This window comes from Myotis nattereri (genome assembly GCF_964212035.1).
Source record: "Myotis nattereri genome assembly, chromosome: X".
NCBI classification, from domain to species: Eukaryota; Metazoa; Chordata; class Mammalia; order Chiroptera; family Vespertilionidae; genus Myotis; species Myotis nattereri.
In genome coordinates, this window is record NC_138078.1 from 137,429,657 (window position 1) to 137,451,976 (window position 22,320).

General features: G+C 47.2%; 1 protein-coding gene across 1 annotated transcript; it reads left to right on the forward strand.

The window, feature by feature from the left end:
* Positions 1-16,247: 16,247 nt before the first annotated feature.
* LOC308511869 (melanoma-associated antigen 10-like) lies at positions 16,248-16,841 on the forward strand (the record flags this gene model as incomplete). Its single annotated transcript, XM_081081712.1, has 1 exon — positions 16,248-16,841. The coding sequence occupies one exon, from the start codon at positions 16,248-16,250 to the stop codon at positions 16,839-16,841; it is 594 nt and encodes a 197-aa protein (XP_080937838.1).
* Positions 16,842-22,320: the final 5,479 nt, after the last annotated feature.

Below are 22,320 nucleotides of genomic sequence, written 5' to 3' on the forward strand. Positions count from 1 at the left end.
TGGACAGGCTTTTGTTCCCATTGTCCTCTTTCATTTTCACATACTCAGACAAGGAACTGGCTAGTTAGTCCTGAGGCAAGCCCAGGAAGATCTGGTCCCCTGAGCCTTGCCTACTGGACAGGACAAGAACTGCCAGGCTCGTGACCTTGGTGGAATCACCTTACATTAGTCATGCAACTTGAAACAGGAGGGTCTTTACTCACGGGCCCCCCCTATGATGCCAGGAAGTTTCTGATCAGCATCTGAGTATCTCTAGCCCAAGTTCCAGGGGCCTTGAAGAGAGGTCCACCTAGAACCTGGCCACTCCATCTGCTAAGCGGTGTATGACAGAGGCAGTCTGGCTCAGAAGATGGGCCATTCCAGTCAACGTATGGGAGAAAGCCCATCATCCTCACCAGTAACAACCATTACTAACCCTGCTAGTAGGGACCCAAATAAAGATTGCTCACACAGAAAAAAACAAACAAACAAACAAACAAAAAACAAAACCTCTACCCATCACTTTTCCATCAGAGCTGTACTTCAGATCTGTTCTTGTGTCACGAGGTAGTGATACAACATGTGTAATACAAGCCCTCATGAGCCAAGGGAGACTTTTACAGCAGACCAGTCACTGGCCAGGACAGACAGGTGTTTTCTTTCAAAGTCTGGTGTCTCCCTCAAGGTGAATGAGCTCATCCCTGCTGGTCACCCTCTGGCAATGGCAGTCATTCAGTGCCCGCTCCCAGACCTCCCACAATGACACCTGGGTGCTCCTGAAGTGTTCTCGGAGTTTGACCACACAGAGAGGGGGAGACTGTATAAGGGAGTCCTAAACACTAACCCATTCTCCTAAAACATTTCTCTTTGTACATTGCAGGAATAAGCAGGGCCAAAATGAGTGATAGCACCAAGATCTTTCCTAGCAGCTTTCCCTTTTCCCTAAAGCTCAGAGTCTTTGAGACAGTCAATGAGCTCAGAGAGGCATCTCACAAGGACAGTCAACTACTTCTGGGCACAGCAATCTGTTTAGTTGAACAGCAGATGGTGGGTAGTGTTCTCCACGGTGGTGCCAATTCAGTTCTACATCTGCGGCATGATGGCCCGTTGATGGTCATGATTCAACTGGATTCTCAGTGAACTTCCTGCGGAGTCCTCCTGCCCCTAGGGGACAGGTGCTGTGGGATTCCTACCAGGAAGATATCCTTTCCCCCTTTCCTGGTTATGGGCTCCAGTAACCACCTGGGTTTTGAAAGTGAAGTTGGGTACTTCTGCTTCAGGTTGGACAGTACAGCCTGCTTTTCCAGTTCCACAACCTCCACAGGAGCTACATTTACTGGGCCTGAAAAGATTCCCCAAAGTCAAGGAGCGCTGGGAACCACTAGAGAAACATTGAGACGTTTTTTCCTTCCATAAACCAAAGGATTCCTGTGAGAGGAAAGAGTTATTCAGAGTTTCCCCCATGCAGTGGTTCTCAACCTTGGCTGCACATTAGAATCACCTGGGCATCTTTTTCAAATCCTGATTTCTGGGCCTCATCCTCCAGAAATTCTGTTTGTTACTAATGTTGTAGCCCCACCCCATAACAAAGAAACAGAATTTCTGGAGGATGAGGCCCAGAAATCAGGATTTGAAAAAGATGCCCAGGTGATTCTAATGTGCAGCCAAGGTTGAGAACCACTGCACTAGACGCTAAGCTGATTTCACCAAAGGGACGTGGAGTGAGCTGGGAACCTCTGACTGAGCACTTCTGATGTGTCAAACTTTGTTCAGGGAATTCTGGGTGAGGCCGTGGGAGAGAGGGAAATGAAGAGGAGAGAGTCTGGTCCACTAATGGGCAGGTGCCAGCCCAACTACTGTGGGCAGCATGTACAGCTCAGAAAGGCCCTGGCTGCTATGGGGAACCCACAGGCAATCAGGTCCCAAGCTCTTGACCAGGTGCAAGGAGCTAGTGTGGGACCTCAACCACTGAAGGGTGAGCGAAAGGGCCCAGGATGCCATGGGCAGTGGGGGTGGGGCAGGTGTGTGAAGTTAGGCAGACAGCCTGAGTCTGGAGGCTACTCAATGTTCTCTGTGCGCTGTGCAGCTGACCCTGGTCTGTCACACACACACACACACACACACACACACACACACACACACACACGTGTGTATACACACATAAACAATCATACAAACACATAGAGTGGTGAGAGGGTTTGCAGCCGGAAAGGGCAGAACTCCCCTGGAAAGGTAAAAAAAAAAAAAAAACCCAGGGATTTGGGCAGGAAAGTTTGCCAGACCCCTGAGCCCAGAGGGTCGGAGGGAGACCACATGGCAGACAGCCGTGACCCTTGGGCCAGGCACAGTCCCTGACTGGGGAAAGGAGATCCACGGGATTCCTGGCGTCAGGGGATTTCAGATCTGGGTTCTGTGTTCACGGAGGACTGAGCCTAATCTGGGCAGCCTGAAGAGCTGACCAGACCATGCAGTGCCGGTCAGAGAAGAGCTTATAGAAACTGAGCCTTCCTGATTTCCGCGGCCAGCATTTGTTTGTTTGTTTTCACTGAATCCAGTTCATAAGACATTTTGGATACAGACACTCACCTGTGCTGAAGAGAGGGAGAAGGTGCGGACTAGTGGAATCTGGGGAGAGACTGAGGAGAGGGGCGGGGGCCGCGAGAGGTGGCAGCGAATTGAGTGCTGAGACACCCCTGAGCCCAGGACTGGGGCAGCCATTCTCTCCAGGGAGTGAGACTCCTCTCCCCAGCCCCCAGGCAAGGAGCACAGCCACACCCAGATTCCACCCTGAATGAGATCAAGTACTAAATAATCGGATCAGTCCCTGGGAGTTAACAGGGTCTGGCCTATAGAGGGATTTTCAATCCCAGCAACAACACAGAGCGGGTAACTATTAAGGAAGCAGCTCTGGGCAGTGGACTTCCCCACACCAGTTTTAAGTGCAATAGAGATGATAAACCCAAGCTACTGGACAGAGAGGCCCTATAGCCTCAGAGGCCAACCCAAAAACACTGCCACCCAGAGGTTGAGCCAAAATCTGACTATTAGCTAAATACAAGTTAAGGCAGTCTGGGATACAAATACGGCCTGCTTTAAAATCAGGACTGTGGTTTACAACACAGAGGAACAGTGTATCACAGGGAAATTCAACACTCTCCTGAATACCTGACAGGACTAAGGCGAGCCAGACTGACGAGTAGAAGAACCGAAGGACCTTCACTACTGCAATTTTTTTTCTTCTTTTTTCTTTTTTCACCTTTTAACTAAGAAACCAATTTTTGTTCTTCTTTTTCCATCACCTGATTTTACCCTTTTAATTACTACATTTTTATTTTTAACCAGTATTATTACTGCTACCATTTTACCATTTTTTAAAGTGCCATTTTATTTTCTCTTTATTTTATTTGGGGATTAGTGTTCTCTATTCTATTTTCATCATTCCTTTAACATCAATTTTCCCTACCTCAATTTTACCTCTATGCTAAAACCCTCTCCCTCACTTTTTCCCTTTTGTTGTCCTGTTTCTCTTACCCTATTCCTGCTTTAGATTTTCCCTATTCCTTCTGTTTATGTCCTGTCAAAATTTCATCCTACTTATATATCCTATTTCCAATCCACTGCTCTAAATCCTTATACACATATCCCTTATCTTTCTTCACTATCCAAAATTTTTTTTCTTCTTTTATCTTTCTATTGTTTTGTTGCTGTTTGCTTGATTTTTTAGTATATTGGCTTTTTTTGTTGTTGTTGTTGTTTGTTTTTTTGTGTCTGTGTGTGTGTGTGTGTGTGTGCTTTTAAGGACTGGTTGTGAGGCTGTTTTGCTTTTGCTTTTTCTTTTTTTCTGCTGTTTTTTCCCCTCCCTCCTCCGCCCCCCCTCGCCCCCTGCCGGTTATTTTTGTGCTTCTGTTTTCCCTTGCCTCTCTTGATATTATTGGTTGTTTCTAGTTTGCATTTCTCTCCAGGGAGCTGTTGCTGGAATTTGTTGGAATTAGTGGCAGTTCTATAGGAGTTTTCTCCTCATACACATAGCCTCTTCCCCTCTTCTACTTCATTCTCTCTTTTCGCTCTTTTTTTTCTCTTTTCAATCCACCTCTTTTTTCCAAATTTCATTTTTGCACTCTTTTTTTCTTCCCTACTTTTCTTTTCTTTTCTTTTATCTCTTTTATCTTTTTCTCTTCTTTCTTCCTTATCCCCTAATTCTGCAAGAAGCTAGAAGAAACAGATGAAAAAATTCAAGAACATATGGAAGAAGCTAGTAGGAACAGATTAAAAAATCAACAACTTAAGACCCAAGAAGAAATGAAGAGTGATATAGCTGTAATAAAAAACACCACTGAAAGTATCAACAGTAGACTAGGAGAAGTGGAGGACCGAATTTGTGAATTAGAAGACAAGGAAGCAAAACACACCCAAAATGTACTGCAATTGGAGAAAAAAAATTAAAAGACAGGAGGAGAGCCTAAGGGAGCTTTGGGACAACATGAAACGAAACAACATACGAATAATAGTGGTGCCAGAACAACAGATAGATGAACAAGGATTAGAAAACCGATTCGAAGAAATAATATCAGAAAACTTCCCTGAGGTGGGGAAGAAAAAAGTCACACAAGCGCACAGAGTCCCACACAAGGTGAAACCGAAAAGACCCACACCAAGACACATCATAATTACCATGGCAAATGTTCGGGACAAAGAGAGAATCTTACAGGCTGCAAGAGAGAGACAGAAAGTTACATACAAGGCATCTCCCATTAGATTATCAAATGATTTCTCAACAGAAACACATGAGGCCAGAAAAGAATGGACGGAAATTTACAAAGTGATGCAAAGCAAAGGACTGAATCCAAGAATACTCTATCCAGCAAGGCTATCATTCAAACTTGAAGGGGAAATAAGAAGCTTCACAGACAAAAAAAGGCTAGGGGAGTTTATCACCACGAAGCCAGCAGTGCAAAGAATGCTAAAGGGACTGGTGTAAAAAGAAGAAATAAAAAGCTCAGAAAGAAAACAGACACACAAAAAAAAAGAAACGGCTACAAACAAGTACCTTTCAATAATAACTTGAAACGTAAATGGACTAAATGCTCCAACCAAAAGACATTGAGTGGCTGAATGGATTAAAAAACATGACCCATACATCTGCTGTCTACAAGAGACCCACCTCATTAGAAGGGACTCACACAAACTGAAAGTGAAAGGATGGAAAAATATCTTTCAGGCAAATGGAAAGGAAAAGAAAGCTGGGGTAGCAATACTTATATCGGACAAAATAGACCTCAAAGTGAAGGCCATAACAAGAGATAAGGAAGGCCACTTCATAATACTAAAGGGATCAATACAACAAGAAGATATAACCCTGGTAAACATATATGCACCCAATGCAGGAGCACCCAAATTCATAAAAAAACTCCTGGAAGATATCAAAGGAGAGATCGATAACAATACAATCTTAGTAGGGGACTTTAATACACCACTGACAGCACTGGATAAGTTCTCTAGACAAACAATCAGCAAAGAAACAGCAATCCTAAATGACTCACTAGATGAGACGGACTTAATAGGCATCTTCAGAACACTTCACCCCAAAGCCACGGAATATACATTCTACTCAAGTGCTCATATGACATATTCAAAAATAGACCATATATTGGGTCACAAGCAGAGTATCCCCAAATTCAAGAAGATTGAACTCATGAAGAGCATCTTCTCAGACCACGATGGCATAATATTAGAAATAAACTACAATTAAAACAACCCAAAATACTCAAACATCTGGAAGCTGAATAGCATGTTATTAAATATTGATTGGGTTACCAATGAGATCAAAGAAGAAATTAAAAACATCCTGGAAACTAATGACAATGAAAACACAACAATCCGAAACCTATGGGACACAATGAAAGCCGTCCTGAGAGGGAAGTTTATAGCTCTACAGGCCTATCTCAAAAAAACAAGAAAAAATGGTAGTAAAAAATCTAACTCTTCAACTCAAAGAATTAGAAGGAGAGCAACAAAAAAAGCCCAGAGTGAGTGGAAGGAAGGACATAATAAAGATTAGAGCAGAAATAAATGACATAGAGACCAAAAAAATAATACAGAAAATCAATGAAACTAAGAGCTGGTTCTTTGAAAAGATAAACAAGATTGACAAACCTCTAGCCAGACTCACCAAGAAGCAAAGAGAGAGGACCCAAATAAACAAAATCAGAAACGATAGAGGTGAAATCACAACAGAACCCACAGAAATACAAATGATTGTTAAAAAATACTATGGACAGCTCTCCTCCAACAAACTAGACAACCTGGAGGAAATGGACAAATTCCTAGAAAAATACAACATTCCAAAACTCAATCAGGAAGAATCTAAAAATCTCAACAGGCCAATAACTAGGGAAGAAGTTGAAGCAGTCATCAAAAAGCTTCCATCAAACAAAAGCCCAGGACCAGACGGCTTCCCAGGGGAGTTTTACCAAACATTCAAGGAAGAACTAAAACCTATCCTCCACAGACTACTACAAAAAATTCTAAAGGAAGGAACACTTCCAAGCTCATTCTATGAAGCCATCATCACCCTAATACCAAAACCAGGTAAAGACAACACAATGAAAGAGAATTACAGGCCAATATCCCTCATGAACATAGATGCCAAAGTCCTCAACAAAATCTTAGCAAATCGGATCCAGCAGTACATCAGAAAGATCATACACCATGACCAAGTAGGATTTATCCCAGGGATGCAAGGATGGTACAATATCCGCAAATCAATAAACGTGATACATCACATAAACAAATTGAAAGAAAAATACCACATGGTCATATCAATTGATGCAGAAAAAGCATTTGACAAAATTCAACACCCATTTTTGATAAAAACTCTCAGTAAGGTGGGAGTAGAAGGAGCATGCCTCAACATAATAAAAGCCATATATGACAGGCCCACAGCCAACATCATACTCAATGGACAAAAACTAACACCATTTCTCCTAAGAACAGGAACAAGACAGGGATGCCCCCTCTCACCACTCCTGTTCAACATAGTACTGGAAGTGTTAGCCATTGCAATTAGGCAAGAAGAAGAAATAAAAGGCATCCAAATTGGAAAAGAGGAAGCAAAACTGTCCTTATTTGCAGACGACATGATATTATACATACAAAACCCTAGAGACTCCATCAAAAAGCTACTAGACTTAATACATGAATTTGGCAATGTAGCAGCATACAAAATTAACCCCAAGAAATCTGAGCATTTCTATGCACCAATAGTGAACTTTCAGAAAGAGAGATTATAAAAACAATCCCACTTACCATCGCACCAAAATAATTAAGCTACCTAAGAATAAACTTAACTAAAGAGGTAAAAGATCTCTACTCAGAAATCTACAGGACGTTGAAAAAAGAGCTAGAGGAAGACATAAACAGATGGAAGAACATACCATGTTCATGGATTGGAAGAATCAACATCACTAAAATGTCCATACTACCCAAAGCAACCTATAAATTCAACACACTTCCCATTAAAATACCAACGACATACTTCACAGATCTAGAACGAACTCTCCAAATATTCATCTGGAATAAAAAAAAAAAAAGACCCCGAATAGCTGCAGCAATCCTGAAAAAGAACCAAGTTGGTGGGACCTCAATACCAGATATCAAGCTGTATTCCAAAGCCACTGTTCTCAAAACTGCCTGGTACTGGCACAAGAACAGGCATATAGATCAATGGAATAGAATAGAGAGCCCAGAAATCACCCCGAACCAATATGCTCAATTAATATTTGACAAAGGAGGCAAGAACATACAATGGAGCCAAGATAGTCTCTTCAATAAATGGTGTTGGGAAAATTGGACGGATATATGCAAGAAAATGAAACTAGACCACCAACTTACACCATACACAAAAATAAACTCAAAATGGATAAAGGACTTAAATGTACGACAGGAAACCATAAAAATTCTAGAAGAATCCAAAGGCAACAAAATCTCAGACATATGCCGAAGCAATTTCTTCACTGATACAGCTCCTAGGGCACTTGAAACTAAAGAGAAAATGAACAAATGGGACTACATCAAATAAAAAGCTTCTGCACAGCAAAAGAAACCATCAACAAAAAAACAAGAAAACCCACTGTGTGGGAAAACATATTTGCCAATGTCATATCTGATAAGGGCCTAATCTCCAAAATTTATATGGAACTCATACAACTTAACAAAAGAAAGTTAAACAATCCAATCAAACAATGGGCAAAGGACCTAAATAGACACCTTTCAAAAGAGGACATTCAGAAAGCCAAGAGACATATGAAAACATGCTCAAAGTCACTAATCATCCGAGAGATGCAAATCGAAGCAACAATGAGGTACCATCTCACACCTGTCAGACTGGCTATCATCAACAAATCAACAAACGACAACTGCTGGAGAGGATGTGGAGAAAAAGGAACACTTGTGCACCGCTGGTGGGAATGCAGACTGGTGCAGCCACTATGGAAGACAGTATGGAGTTTCCTCAAGAAACTGAAAATGGAACTCCCATCTGACCCTGTGATCCCACTTCTAGGTATATATCCCAAGAAACCAGAAACACCAATCAGAAAGGATAGATGCACCCCTATGTTCATAGCAGCACAATTCACCATAGCTAAGATCTGGAAACAGCCTAAGTGCCCATCAGTAGATGAATGGATTAGAAAACGGTGGTACATCTACACGATGGAATACTATGCTGCTGTAAAAAGGAAGGAACTCTTACCATTTGCAATGGCATGGATGGAACTGGAGAGCATTATGCGAAGTGAAATAAGCCAGCCAATGAAGGAAAAATACCACATGATCTCACTCATTCCTGGATAATAGAGACCATTATAAACTTTTGAACAATAATAGATACAGAGGCAGAGCTGCCTCAAACAGATTGTCAAACTGCAGTAGGAAGGCCGGGGAGGGTTGGGGGGCAGGAGGAGGGGGTAAGAGATCAAGCAAAGGACTTGTATGCATGCATATAAGCATAACCAATGGACATAAGACATTGGGGGAGAGGGGAGGCTAGGGGCCTGTCAAGGGAGGGGGGAAAATAAGGACACATATGTAATACCCTTAGTAATACTTTAAGCAATTAAAAAAAAAGTAATGGAGAGGAGGGAAAAATAAAAAATAAATAAAAATAAAAACATAGTCTGGTTTTCAGAACAGTAAAAAAAACACACACACTCACACTAAACAAACAAACAAAAACAAAAAAACACAACACATAGACAACGCCACATGTAAACTTGAACCTGTTCCTGCCTCTCAGATCACCAACAGGAACTGAGACTCAATATAGACAGAAGGGTTCACCCAAATCATAGGAACTCGGCCCACGGAACCCAAGCCTGGGCCCCTTGTTGCCCCTTTGAAGGTGTGCTGCTTACACAAACTACAGCCCCATCTCCACAGCTTCAAAAGAAAACAAGCCCCAAACTCCTGAGCAAGGTCCTTGGGGGTATTCTTGGAGGAGTGTGAGCAGCTCTCAGGGTGTCAGGCCTTGCCAGCGCTCACTCCTCTCCCATATTTCTCCCTTTGGGAGGAGAGTCTGAATCTACATGGGGTTCCAGCCCAGCCTCTCCAGCAGCAGCTCCAGCCAGAGGGTTCTTCCCAGTCCCTGTGAGCGATGTGGATGGCGATGCTGCAGTTCCTGTGGCAGCTCCGTAGGGTCGCCAACAAGTCTCCAGAGTCATGGCCCCATTTAAGACCAAGCCTGCATAAGGCTGCCAGGAGAGGCAGGAGAACTCCATCTCCCCAGAGGTCCGTGGGCCTCACGTGGGCTGTGGAAACCCAAAAGTGTGAATGTCAATAAGCATCATGCATCAGCCCTCCGTGTTCATGGTCTGTGGGCTGACCTCTTCCCCCAGTGTCCCCTGGGGCCCTGGAACCCCACTGACAGGGATGGTGGGAGAGCAGAGAGTGTTGGCTCCTTCTTCCTATCCCCACGCACTCAGCTGCCAGGCCCCATGGAAAGGGCTGGTGATGCAGATGCCTCGTCCATCAGATGGAGTCTTTGGGGAGCTCAAGGAAGAAGGTGGCGACAGGTAAGGAGAGGCACTCAGGACAGGGTGTGTTCAGTTCCACAAAGAAGGTCACTGAGACCAGGGGAGCACAGATGTGGGAGAACGGGAGCTTTGGCTTCACACCGGGTGAGTGGGTTCTAGTCCTCTCCCAGCAAAGACCCTCCTGGGTTTTGTTTCTTCCCCCCTCCTCCAAGACTGTCAGCTCCCTCCTCTTTTCACCCCAAGGTGCTACAGTCCCCATGCACCCTGGTCCCTCTTCCAAGGCTCCTGATTGTAAATCCTTATAATCAAACCTCAGCTGGGCCCTGGGATACCCCTGTGCGAGCTCAGATCCTCCAGCCAGGTGTCTACACTCGATCACTTTGGGAGCCACCCTCCTCCATTCCCTGGCTGCACCAATACTATCCGCTCTCAGCAGGCACACCTGGTCCCCACTGCAGCCTAGAGACAGGAATAACAGGACCAGGAACAATTGGCACTAGAACCCACACAGCATGCCCCTATCAGGCCCTGGGATGGGCATGATCCACGGATCCTAGAATTCAAGCCTCAAATAACTGGGTGGGCAGTGCCATTGCCACCACATTCTACAGTTGCGAAGGTGGCACCTAGGGATCAAAATATGGCCCATGATCTTGGGCCCTGACTACCTCACCCGCTGTTCTTGCCTCTCTTCCTTGTACCTGGGGAAGGGGGTCGTACCTCCTCAGAGCTGTGCAGTCACAGGAGCAGAAACACAGCCTGCGGATTCAGCCGGGTCCTAGTACCTGGCGGAGCTCAGTCTCCATAGGGCTGTGAGTACCTGCCCATTAAGAGGATAGTCAGAACCGGTGGCTACACATCATCATCATAGGGCCTGGGCCTCGTTACCACACTCGACATGAGCACCCCCACTCTGCTTGTCTTTCCCCTCCTGTCTTTAAAGTCCATGAACCTGATATCAGCTATTATGTCCTCGTGTTTATGAAAACACACCCAATCTCAAAGACCAGGCTCTGAGGACATTAAAGCTGCCACCTGTGCACTCTCTTCCCAATCCAGTGTCCTGACAGTCCCTGTGCCCAGCACCTCTGCATTCCCTCCCTTTCTCTCTGGCTGGGTCTCCTACAAATGGGCAGGGTCCCAGGACCTGCAGGACTCATGGTGAGGGCGTGGGGAGGACAAGGTGACTCTGGGCCAGAGCAGTCAGTCCCGGGAGCCCGAAGGTGCGGGATGACCAAGAGTGGTGAGGACTGGCTTCCGGGTTCTCGTGGTCTGAGGACTGAGGAAGCCCCCTAGCACACCTTGAAGTATGCATGCCTGAGGCTTGGCCAGGGCCATAAGTGTCCGCAGTGTGCCTGTACTTGCCAGCAGCACCTGCAAGCCTCATGGTAGACCTGTGGATTTGCGTTGCTTCCAGACTTCTACCTTAGGAGTGGAAAAGGGAGGCAAGGGAATTTTCCTGAAGGTTCTGGATTCAGGGCAACGTGGGAGGGGTGCCAGGCAATACTGGTAATTAAAGTGTGGGTCTTGAGGCAGGATGATGGTACTTCCCACCCCAGTAAACACAGGGACCGGCTGGCTTAGTGTCTGCTGGCACAACTGGCACACTGGGCACGATAGTCAACGTGGTGTGTCTTAAAGTCCACCTTGGAGGTCTCAGAGAGATGGAGGGCATGGCCTGCAGTATTCACTCTCAGTTCAGCAGAAGGGAAAGGTCCCAGGCACTCTCCCACTGTGCATGGGTTGTGTGGAAGGAGGATACCACACTCCAAACAGTGGGTGCCTTGAACCCAGTCTGTGCTGCTATCAGTCCTGGGTAAGGCTCGGCATGGGTCGGCAGAGGTAGTTCCTCCACAGGTTTGTCTCAGGGCACTTGGCCTGCGGGGCACAGACCCAGGTCAGCACAGGGTGGTGGCCCAGGCCATTCAGCCCAGATAGGGACCAGAAGGGGCGGGCGGGGCACAAAGGAGCAGAACTCCGCCCCTGTCAACTGTCCTGGGTGACCACACAATTGGTTTCTGGAAGTGATGTCACTGACTCATGGACTTCCGCCTGAGAAGTCTGAGGGAGCTGAGCGCCATCTTTGGGAGGCCCGCTTCGGGTCGGTAGACGGTACAGGCGCTGAGGGGAGCCTCCTCAGGTCAGCGGGGCCCAGGCTCTGCCTGGGATCAGGGTGAGGACCAGACGGAGGTACCCGGGGAGCTAGTTGAGCCCGAGTTGGGAGCCCTGGGGAGGTATGCCCACAGGCCTCCCCTGGGGTCTCGGGGGTGAGGGCCTCCGTGTGGGGGTCCGGCCTCGCGGTTCACAGAGGGAGGGTCCTAGGACCTGCAGGCCTCATGGTGAGGCCGTGGGGAGGACATGGTGACTCTGGGTCCAGAGCCGTCAGTCCCGGGAGCCCCAAGGCGCGGGATGACCACGAGTGGTCAGGACTGACTTCCGGGTCCTCGTGCTCTGAGACCCTCTGGCGGCTCCGTGTCAGAGCAGCATCTCAGGTCGGCAGAGGGGGTCCGGACCTGCCCGGCGTCAGTGTGGGAACCTGAGGGAGACTGGGGGGCCTGGAACCCACAAGGGTGTCTATCGGGCAGGCCTCCTGGGGTGGGGGAGGGGTGATCTCACACATTGTGCTTTGTGATTTCTGCATTGGGTCTGAGAGACACTGGGGGGTTTGGTAGAAGGAGCAGGGCTTCAGGCAGCAGAGGGGGCCCCCAGGTCCCGCCGCTGTCAAGTTGAGGTCCCTGAGGGAAATTGGGGGCCCTGGACCTCAGAATCCTCAGTCCTGGGAGGCCCAGTGGGCAGAGTTCTACAGGATGGGGTGACTTCTGCATCAGGTGTGAGAGACTGGGTTTCAGGGTAAGGAGCAGTGCCACAAGTCCGCTGAAGAAGAGAAGATGGGGACCAGGACCCCACAATTTAGGGGAACCCATAAAGGGCCTCCCCTGATATTAGCCATGGAGGAGTCCATGTCAGATGACCCTGTGAGGTGTCTCCTGACTTCCGCATGCAGGTGAGAGGGAGACTGGAAACTTGGTAAATCATGTGAGGCCTCACTCAGGTCCACAGAAGGGATGCAGAAGCACTGCCCAGAGTCAAGGTGCTTTTCCTGACTATTGCATCCGGGTCTGACAGGCTCTGGGGTTCGGTGTAAGGAGCAGGGTCTCAGGTGGGCAGAGGGAACAGTCAAGGTGAGGACCCCCAGGGAGGACTGGGGGAATCCAGGAACCCTAACTGGAGGGGAGTCCACAGAAGTCTGCCCTGCTCAAAGTGTTGGGAGGCCCTATGGTGGATGACCATGCAGAGAGGAACCGCAGAAGCCCAGACCTGATGTCAGCCCTTGGAATTCAGGGGAATGACATATGTGGCAGAGGGGAGGACCCGGGTCTTGCCCCAAGTCCAGGTGAACATGCAAAGGGAAGACTGAGGGACCCTGGACACCACAACAGTGATGCCCCACATTACCCCTACTGTGAAGCCTTGGAAGTCCCTGGTCCATGACCACTTGCTCTCTTCCTGACTAGGGCCTCTCAGGTTGACAGGAGGTTCCAGCTCCAGCCAGGAGTCACGGTGAGGATCCTGCAGGAAGACAAGCGGACTCCACCCCTTGAGCTCTGAGGGGTCAGGCTCCAGGTAGGCAAAGAAGGGGGCTGCAGGGCTCTGCCAGGATACCAGGTGAGGACCCGAGGTAGGACTCAGGAAGCCCACTAGCACACCTGGATGTCTGTATGCCTGAGGCTTGGCTAGAGCCGTAAGTGTCCGCAGTGTGCCTGTTCCTGCCAGCAGCACCTGCAAGCGTCATGGTAGGGCTGGGGATTTGGGTTGCTTCCAGACTTCTACCTTAGCAGTGGCAAAGGGAGGTGAGGGCATTGTCTTCAAGGTTCTGGATTCACGACAACGTGGGAGGTGTGCCAGGCAATGCTGGTAATTAAAGTGTGGGTCTTGAGGCAGGATGATGGTACTTCCCACCCCAGTAAACACAGCGACTGGCTGGCTTAGGCTCTGCAGGCACAACTGGCACACTCGGCACGATAGTCAATGTAGTGTGTCTTAAAATCCACCTTGGAGGTCTCAGAGAGATGGAGGGCATGGCCTGCAGTATTCACTCTCAGTTCAGCAGAAGGGAAAGGTTCCAGGCACTCTCTGAGTATTCCTAGGTAGCACAGGGAAGAAAGAGGATACTACACTCCAGACAATGGGTGCCCTGAACCCAGTCTGTGCTGTTGTCAGCCCTGGGAAAGGCCTGGCATGGGTCGGCAGGAGTGGTTCCTCCTCACGTTTGTCTGAGGGCACTCTGGAAGGACAGGGCCTTGGTCAGAGGGAATGGCTTCAGTTCATGCACAGATGAGCTGAGGTTGTGGAAGGGTCATAAAGGTGTGAATGCTTTCTTGTGGGAAACTGCAGCTATGTGCTCCCTGAGAAAAGAAGAGAGCCCTCAGCATCAGGGAGTGTCCTGTCCTCAGCATCCAGATTCCCCAGGCAGGGGTACCTGGGTGTGACATGCTCTCCCTTTCCACATGCCTGCTCGTCCTGAGCTTTTGTCACTGAGGACAGTTATTCAGGGTGAAATCAAGTCAGCTGGATTCAGACCCAGGCCAGTCCAGGAAGAAAGGCAAGTATCCTGAGGCCAGACTACGGGAACTCTACCCGGAATGGATGGGCCCAGGCCCTGGTGTCAGTTGTGTGATAACCTGGACAGGGGTGGGGGCAGATGGAGCTCCTGTTCACTTTTGTCTCAGAGCTATCAGCAAGGTGAGGACCTTGGTGTGAGACCATACGTCGTATCATCCCCAGGATCCAAATTTTGTCAACAGAGAGACGAGTCCCAGTTCCTGCCAAGAATCAAGGTGAGCACTGAGGGGGAGCAGAGCACATGGGAACCCAGACTTACCCTGCCTCCTCTGTCAGCAATGGGGAAACTCGGAATAGGGCCTGGATTACCTCAGCTCACTTCCCTACTCCTGTATCTCAGGGAGGTGCACCCTAAGTCTAAGTAGATTGCGCTCAGTCAGCAGAGAGAGTGTCTGAAACCCTGCAGTGCATCATGGTGAGAAGTGATCAGAGCCTTAACCCAGCGTAGATGGACCCAAATCTTCAGTCACCCCTTCTTGATCCTCTGGGAGAGGGACCCCCTCATTTTCTTCACTCAAGTGTCAGGTGTGTGTGGTCTTGTTCTGAGAGTTTGACCTCAGGCCAGCAGAAGGCAGTGAGGGGCCTGGCCCTGGCAGGGGAAGGGTGAGGATCCTACATGTGCAAGGAGGAACCTCCCACCCACAACAGAGGGGACCTCACAGAGTCCTGCTGCCCCTCCTGTCAGCATTGGGGTTCCAGGACTGTGATTGCCATGGGCATCCTGAGGTGCTCCGTTTTTCCCACCAGCAGAGCCCCCGGATAGAAGGAGGTGAAGGCCTTGGTTTATGCTACATATTCTCAGGTCACAGAGCAGCAGGAGGCCAGGAAGTGCTAGGAATTAAGGTGAGGTTCCGACCATGAATATGTCCCCATGGGCTCGCCACCACTGTCAGAGGGGACCCCACATTGCCTGACACCTCCACACCCCACCGTCAGCTACAGAACCCTGCGCTGTGCCTTCTACACCCTGAGCAGTCATGTCACTTCCTACTTCAGGCTCCTAGTGGGCAGGCTGATCAGGAGTGAGCCCTGTGAGGCCCATGGACACCCCTAAAGGGGAGACCTGGAAGTCACCTTTGTCAGAGCCGCCTAGGGTGTGTTTCTCAGCTCATGCCTCTCATACTCCCCTTCCCCCAGGCCCGTGGGTCCTAATCGTCCATCTTCTGGCCACACTAGGTCACTGTTCGAGCATGAGTCATCATGCCTGGTCATCATATGAGTGAGCCGTGGAAGCCTGAGGAAGACCATCTGGACCCAATGGAGATCCCTGACATGTTGGTAGAGGAACTGTTCTGGGCTATGCAGGAGGAGGAGGAGGAGGAGGAGGAGGAGGAGGAGGAGGAGGAGGAGGAGGAGGAGGCCCTGTCTCTGTCCTCCTCTCGGTCTTCCTCCCCCTCAGTCCTGTTTATAGACAGCCTAGAGGAGGTGTCTGCTGCTGAGACACCAAGTCCTCCCCAGAGTCCTCAGGGTGCCTCCCCCCATGCCATGGCAGCCTTTCCATGGAGACACGCTGACGATGTGAGCTCCAGCAGCCAAGATGAGGAGGGTCCAAACACTGAGGGAGGCCCTGATGAAGATGCCGATTCCTTGCTCCACAAAGCACTGCATTTGAAGATGGTAGAAATGGTGGAGTTTCTACTCCTTAAGTATCGTGCAAAGGAGCCGACCACCAAGGCAGAAATGCTGAGTAGTGTCATCAAAGAGCACCAGGACCACTTTCCTGAGCTTTTCAGTGCAGCCACTGAATGCATCCAGTGGGGCTTTGGTATTGTTGTGAAAGAAATGGACCCCAGTACTCACACCTATGTCCTGGCCACTGCCTTGGGGCTCAGCTATGATGGGATGGTTAGAGATGGGCAGAGATATCCCAACACAGGCCTCCTGGTCACAGTTCTGTGGGTGATCGCCTCAGAGGGTGATTGTGCCCCTGAGGAAAAAGTCTGGGAAGCACTGAATGTTGTAGGGGTGTATGATGGGAAGGAGCATTGGCTCTATGGGGAGCCCAGGGAGCTCATCACCAAAATTTGGGTCCAGGAACAGTACCTGCTGTACCGCCAGGTGCCCAATAGTGATCCTGCATGCTATGAGTTCCTGTGGGGTCCCCGAGCACATGCAGAGACTACCATGTTGAACACCCTCCAGTTTGTGCTCGGGGTTAATGACAGGGATCCCTATTCCCTTTCATCCCTGCCTGAAGGGCCTGAGTAATGACACTATGCCTGAGCCAGAGTTGAATCCAGGCACTTTTCAGGCCCATGAGCATTAACTTCTTTTGCTGGGCAGAAAGTGCATCCAATTTTCAACTCTATGTTTGAGAAGAAACTAATAGTGAGGCCCAGGGAAAGATATGAGCTCCTATTATGATTGAGAAATTTGTGATTTATTATTTTGCGATTTTTAAGGAAATTTTTGAATGTCCCTTTTCATAGAAGCTTTCATAAACTTTTAGCATGTGAGTTTGTAAATGACATTGATCACATTATATATTTCTACGTGTCCAGCTCAAGAGTAAGAGATTTGCTATTGTATAACCAAAATTGGGACACTTTCCATCCTAGTTTGTGATCCCAAAATAGATAACATGGCATTATAAAAGGATTTCCTTGGAAATGTGTAAGAACTCGGCAGTACATGCAATGGAGTTAATAAATAGAAAAATAATAGCAAAAGGTTGTTAATTTTTGATTCTTATCTCTTCTCGTCTGTCTTTGCATGAAACAACTTATCGAAGGATCCTTGGTTCTGGCAAGAAAGTGGAGGGATTTCATCTGCTTAAAGACGACCCCTGCTCAGTGGTTCATTTAATCCCCAGACATTCACTGAGCCTATGTCCTCTGGAAGATCCTGTGTTAGTAGTGGGGACACCAACATAAGCAGGGCACACCCACCCACAGAATGATAGTGTAGGAGCTATAGTCATATAAGGAAGGGGTTAGGTGTCCCCTAAATCTTACGAACAAGTAACAGAACAGGTGAGGTGGTGGGCCTCCAGGGAACAGCACTCAATTTTGAATGGCCTTCATTTTTACCGCAGCGTAGTTGCAACAGCATGGTGGAACTGGAGAGCATTATGTTAAGCCAAATAAGCCAGTCAGAGAAAGATAATTATCACATGATCTCACTTATATATGGAATATAATGAACAACAAATGGATGGACAAAAACATCCAAATACAGAGAAGCATCGATCTGACCATGAAACCTCAGAGGGAAGGTAGGGGAGGGTGGAGGTAAGGGGGAGAGATCAACCAAAGGACTTGTATGAAGCATATAGGCCTAACCAATGGACACAGACGCCAGGGGGGTGATGGCATGAGTGGGGGGCTGGAGGAGGGCAATGGGTGGATAAGGACTCATATGTAATACCTTAATTAAAAAATGATGTGCATGGCATGAGCCACGCAGACACTGTGCCATTGGACAGTATGAGCACTAGGCGTGTTATACCCATCATCTGCACAGATTTCTACAGAAATAGAGTTACTGAGCCATGAGAAACATGATGGCCTGGGAGAGCCTAATTGGGATTAAATGTTAATGATCTTGAGTGTACTCTGGCCAATCATTATCAAGGGGTAGATTTTGGGTGGGGGTGAAATGAATGAAAGCATTTGTTTGGATGAAAGAGCAGCTTGGACAGGGGGAAAGAGTTGTAAGTAGATTCTCTTTTTGGCATCTTTGTGTGTGTCCAGCTGGGAAAGCTCCCTACACCTGAATGTCAGCATACATCCATGAATTGGGTATCCTCTTTGGCCGACTGGGTGTTCTGTGCCCAACTGAGCTGCACATTCTCTAATATGACCTTAATAACAAACAAGTAATCACAGTGCCAGAGGCGAGAGTGGAAGTATCTGGGATAAAAACGATATTAGAAATAACTGCCATTCATTACAGATTCAGTCTCCACTAGGTACTGTGCACGGTGGTTTACAAACACTCCACACATCCCTGCAGTCCTATAAGACAGGGCTTATCAGACCCACTTACTTCACAGAGGAAGAACCTGATGCCTATTAGGCCTGCTAATTTTCCCAAGAATACATGGCTAGTAAGTGGCATCGTGGAGTCTTGACCCCTTGCCTGAATTCATCAGGAGTCCATGATATTTCCTGCCTTTCTAGCCCATGGCCCACCTTCTGCCTCACAATTAATCTGTCCTCTAAGTATGAATGAACTCTTTCAGATGACAATTAGTAGAACCCTGGGGCCCAGGCAAGAGCAGGCCTAAGGAAGGAAGGTGACAGTGAGAATAAAGCATAATTTGGAGATTGTCGGAGGTTTATTGATATCTCAGTCTTCCCGGGGCCAGGATTTCTGCCTCGTCCCAGCATTTTCCCTCATGACAACACCCTTCCCCTGGTCTTCCCTTGGGTGCCTCCTGTCCATCCATGAATCATGATCTGCTGACTTGCTTATCAGTGCAGCCTCCTTCTAAGGCTGCACAGAATCTCCTGCCCTCAACCTTTCACAGAGGCTCCCTACTCCCTTCAGAATGACCCTGCTCTCCCATAGCTCACCCTCCATCCCATCTGAGAGCAATAGCCCCTTATTTATTTTCTATTAAGAGATAACTCTAAATAGGAATATACTTTCAAGAAGTTTTTATTTTATTTTTGACACTATTACAGATACCATATTTTCCCTTCTTTTGAACCTGTTCACATAGCACCTGTCTTCCCTGCACCCTCTGGCCTTCACCACATTGCCATCTGTGTTCATGGATGTTCTTTGGCTAATCCCTTCAGTTAGTTTCATCCAATCCCTCTCTCCCCCATCCCCTCTGACCGCTGTCAGTCTGTTCCATGTCTTCATGCCTGTGTTTCTATTTTGTTCGACAGATAATGTTCACTAGATTCCACACATAAGTGAGGTCATATAGTTTTTTCTCTTTCTCTGACTGGCTTCTTTCACTGAGTATAATAATCTCCAGATCCATACATGCTGTCTCAAAAGTTAAGAATTCCTTCTCTTTTCATGCCAGGTAGTATTCCATTATGAAAATATACCATTGTTTTTTTATTCACCCTTCTATTGATGGGCATCTGCACTGTTTTCAGCTCTTGGCTATCCTACATAATAAAAGCCTAATATGCAAATTGACTGAATGGTGGAACAACCAGTCACTATGACGTGCCCTGACCACTAGGGGACAGACACTCAACGCAGGAGCTGACACCCTGTTGGTCAGTGCTCTCCCACAGCGGGAGCTCGGTTCAGCCAGTGCATCAGTGGCGAGTGCATCAGTGGTGGCAGCAACCTCTCCCGCCTCCATGGAGGCACTAAAGAGCAGCAATCAGGTGGGTGGTAAAGAGTGAGGGGTCCCGGACTGCAAGAGGGTGCAGGCCTGGCTGAGGGCCGCCCCCTACGGTGATCGAGTTTTGTGCACTGGGCCTCTAGTTGTAAATAATGCTCTTTGAACATAGGGCTGCATATATTCTTTGTGATCGGTGATTCAGGCTTCTTAAGATATATTCCTAGAAGTGGGATCACTGTGTCAAATGGCAGCTTTATGTTTCATTACTTTAGGAAACTCCACACAGTCTTCCATAGTGGTTGCACCTGTCTGCATTTCCACTAATAGTATACAAGGGTTCCTTTTCCTCCACATCCTCACTAGCACTTTTTGTTTGTTGATTTATTGATGGTAGCCATTCTGGTAGTTGTGAGGTGGTACCTCACTGTCATTTGAATTTGCATATCTCTGATGATGGGTGAAATTGAGCATTTTTTCTTGTCTCATCCATTTGTATGTCCTCTTTAGAGAAATATCTACTCAAGACCTCTGCCCACTTTTAAATTGCATTGTTTGTCTTCTTTGGTTGAACTGTATGAGTACTTTATATATTTTGGAGATTCACCCCTTATCAGATGTATCTTTGGCAAATATGTTCTCCCATGCAGAGGCTTCTCTTTTCATTTTGTTGCCGGTACCCTTTGCTGTGCAGAAGCTTTTTAGTTTGATGTAGTCCCATTTGTTTATATTTTCCTTTATTTCCCTTGCCCTGTGTGACATATCAGCAAAAAATATTGCTATGTGTAATGTCTGAGAGTTTACTGCCTATGTTTTCTTCCAGGATTTTTATGGTTTCATGACTTACATTTAAGTCTTTTATTCATTTTGAATGTATTCTTCTGAATGGTATAAGTTGGTGGTTTTATTTCATTGTTTCACATGTACCCATCCAAGTTTCCCAATACCATTTACTAATGAAGAGACTGTCTTTACCTCATTGTATGCTGTTGCCCCCTTTGTCAAATATCAGTTCACAGTGTAGGTGTGGGTTGACGTTTGGGCTCTCTGTTGTGTTCCATTGATCCATATGACTGCTGTTCTGTCATTACCAGTTGTTTTGATTACAATGGCCTTATAGCATAGCTTGATATCAGGTATTGTGATTCCTCTAGGTTTGTTCTCCTTTCTCAAAGGGTCCTGAACATGTTGCCTAATAGAGACTGTCTGACTGGTGGCCAGGGTACCAATGGGTGAATTTCTGCGACCCAGCAGACTTAATTGAGGAAGGCCAGTTTCATAATGGCTTTCTTCAACTCCACTGAAGTCAGCAAAGTGGGTATTTCATCTTCAAAGGAAAAGATGAGCCTGATGTTCTAGATTCTTCACCTCAGTGGAAATTCAGTTGCTCTTGCTTCAAAGAACATTAGCTAATGGTCCTACAGAAGCCTTGGGATGCAAGGGTGCCTTAATCATAACAAATAAACACCCTCTCTCCACCAAATTCCAGATTGTGGTTTCCAAACCCTCTCTCCAATTTCCCTCCCACAAAATGGACAAGTCCCTTCATATAAGTAATCAGTAGAGGCATGAGCTAGCAAAGTGCACAAGGAAATCTTTTCAGCCTTTAAAGAACTCATTTAAGAAACAATGTTTGGTAGGCAACTAAAAGGAGCTGGCTGCTTTTCCAGAGACACTAGGAGCCCCCCACCCCCACCCTGAACCCACCAACACCTATCCTCTAGGGCAGTGGTTCTCAACCTTCCTAATGCCGTGACACTTTAATACAGTTCCTCATGTTGTGGTGACCCCCAACCATAAAATTATTTTTGTTGCTACTTCATAACTATAATTTTGCTACTGTTATGAATCGTAATGTAAATATCTGATATGCAGGGTGTATTTTCATTGTTACAAATTGAACATACTTAAAGCATAGTGATTAATCACAAAAACAATATGTAATTATATATGTGTTTTCTGATGGTCTTAGGAGACCCCTGTGAAAGGGTCTTTCGACCCACAAAGGGGTCGCAACCCACAGGTTGAGAACTGTTGCTCTAGGGCATATCCTCCAAGAATATACTGACTTTGTGCATGAATGCTCTGTAATCCTGTTTAGAGGCACAGAGACCATGGACTGAGCCTGAATCTAGACCAGCCGTGGGCAAACTACGGACCGCGGGCCAAATCCAGCCCCTTTAAAATGAATAAAACTAAAAACAAAAAAGACGGTACCCTTTTATGTAATGATGCTTACTTTGAATTTATATTAGTTCACACAAACACTCCATCCATGCTTTTGTTCTGGCCCTCCGGTCCAGTTTAAGAACCCATTGTGGCCCTCGAGTCAAAAAGTTTGCCCACCCCTCACCCAGGGGCTCCATTAAGGATCCAGTCCTTAGGCTAGGGGCACTTTGGGGGATTCTGTTCCCAAATGCCTTTGCACTCCACTTT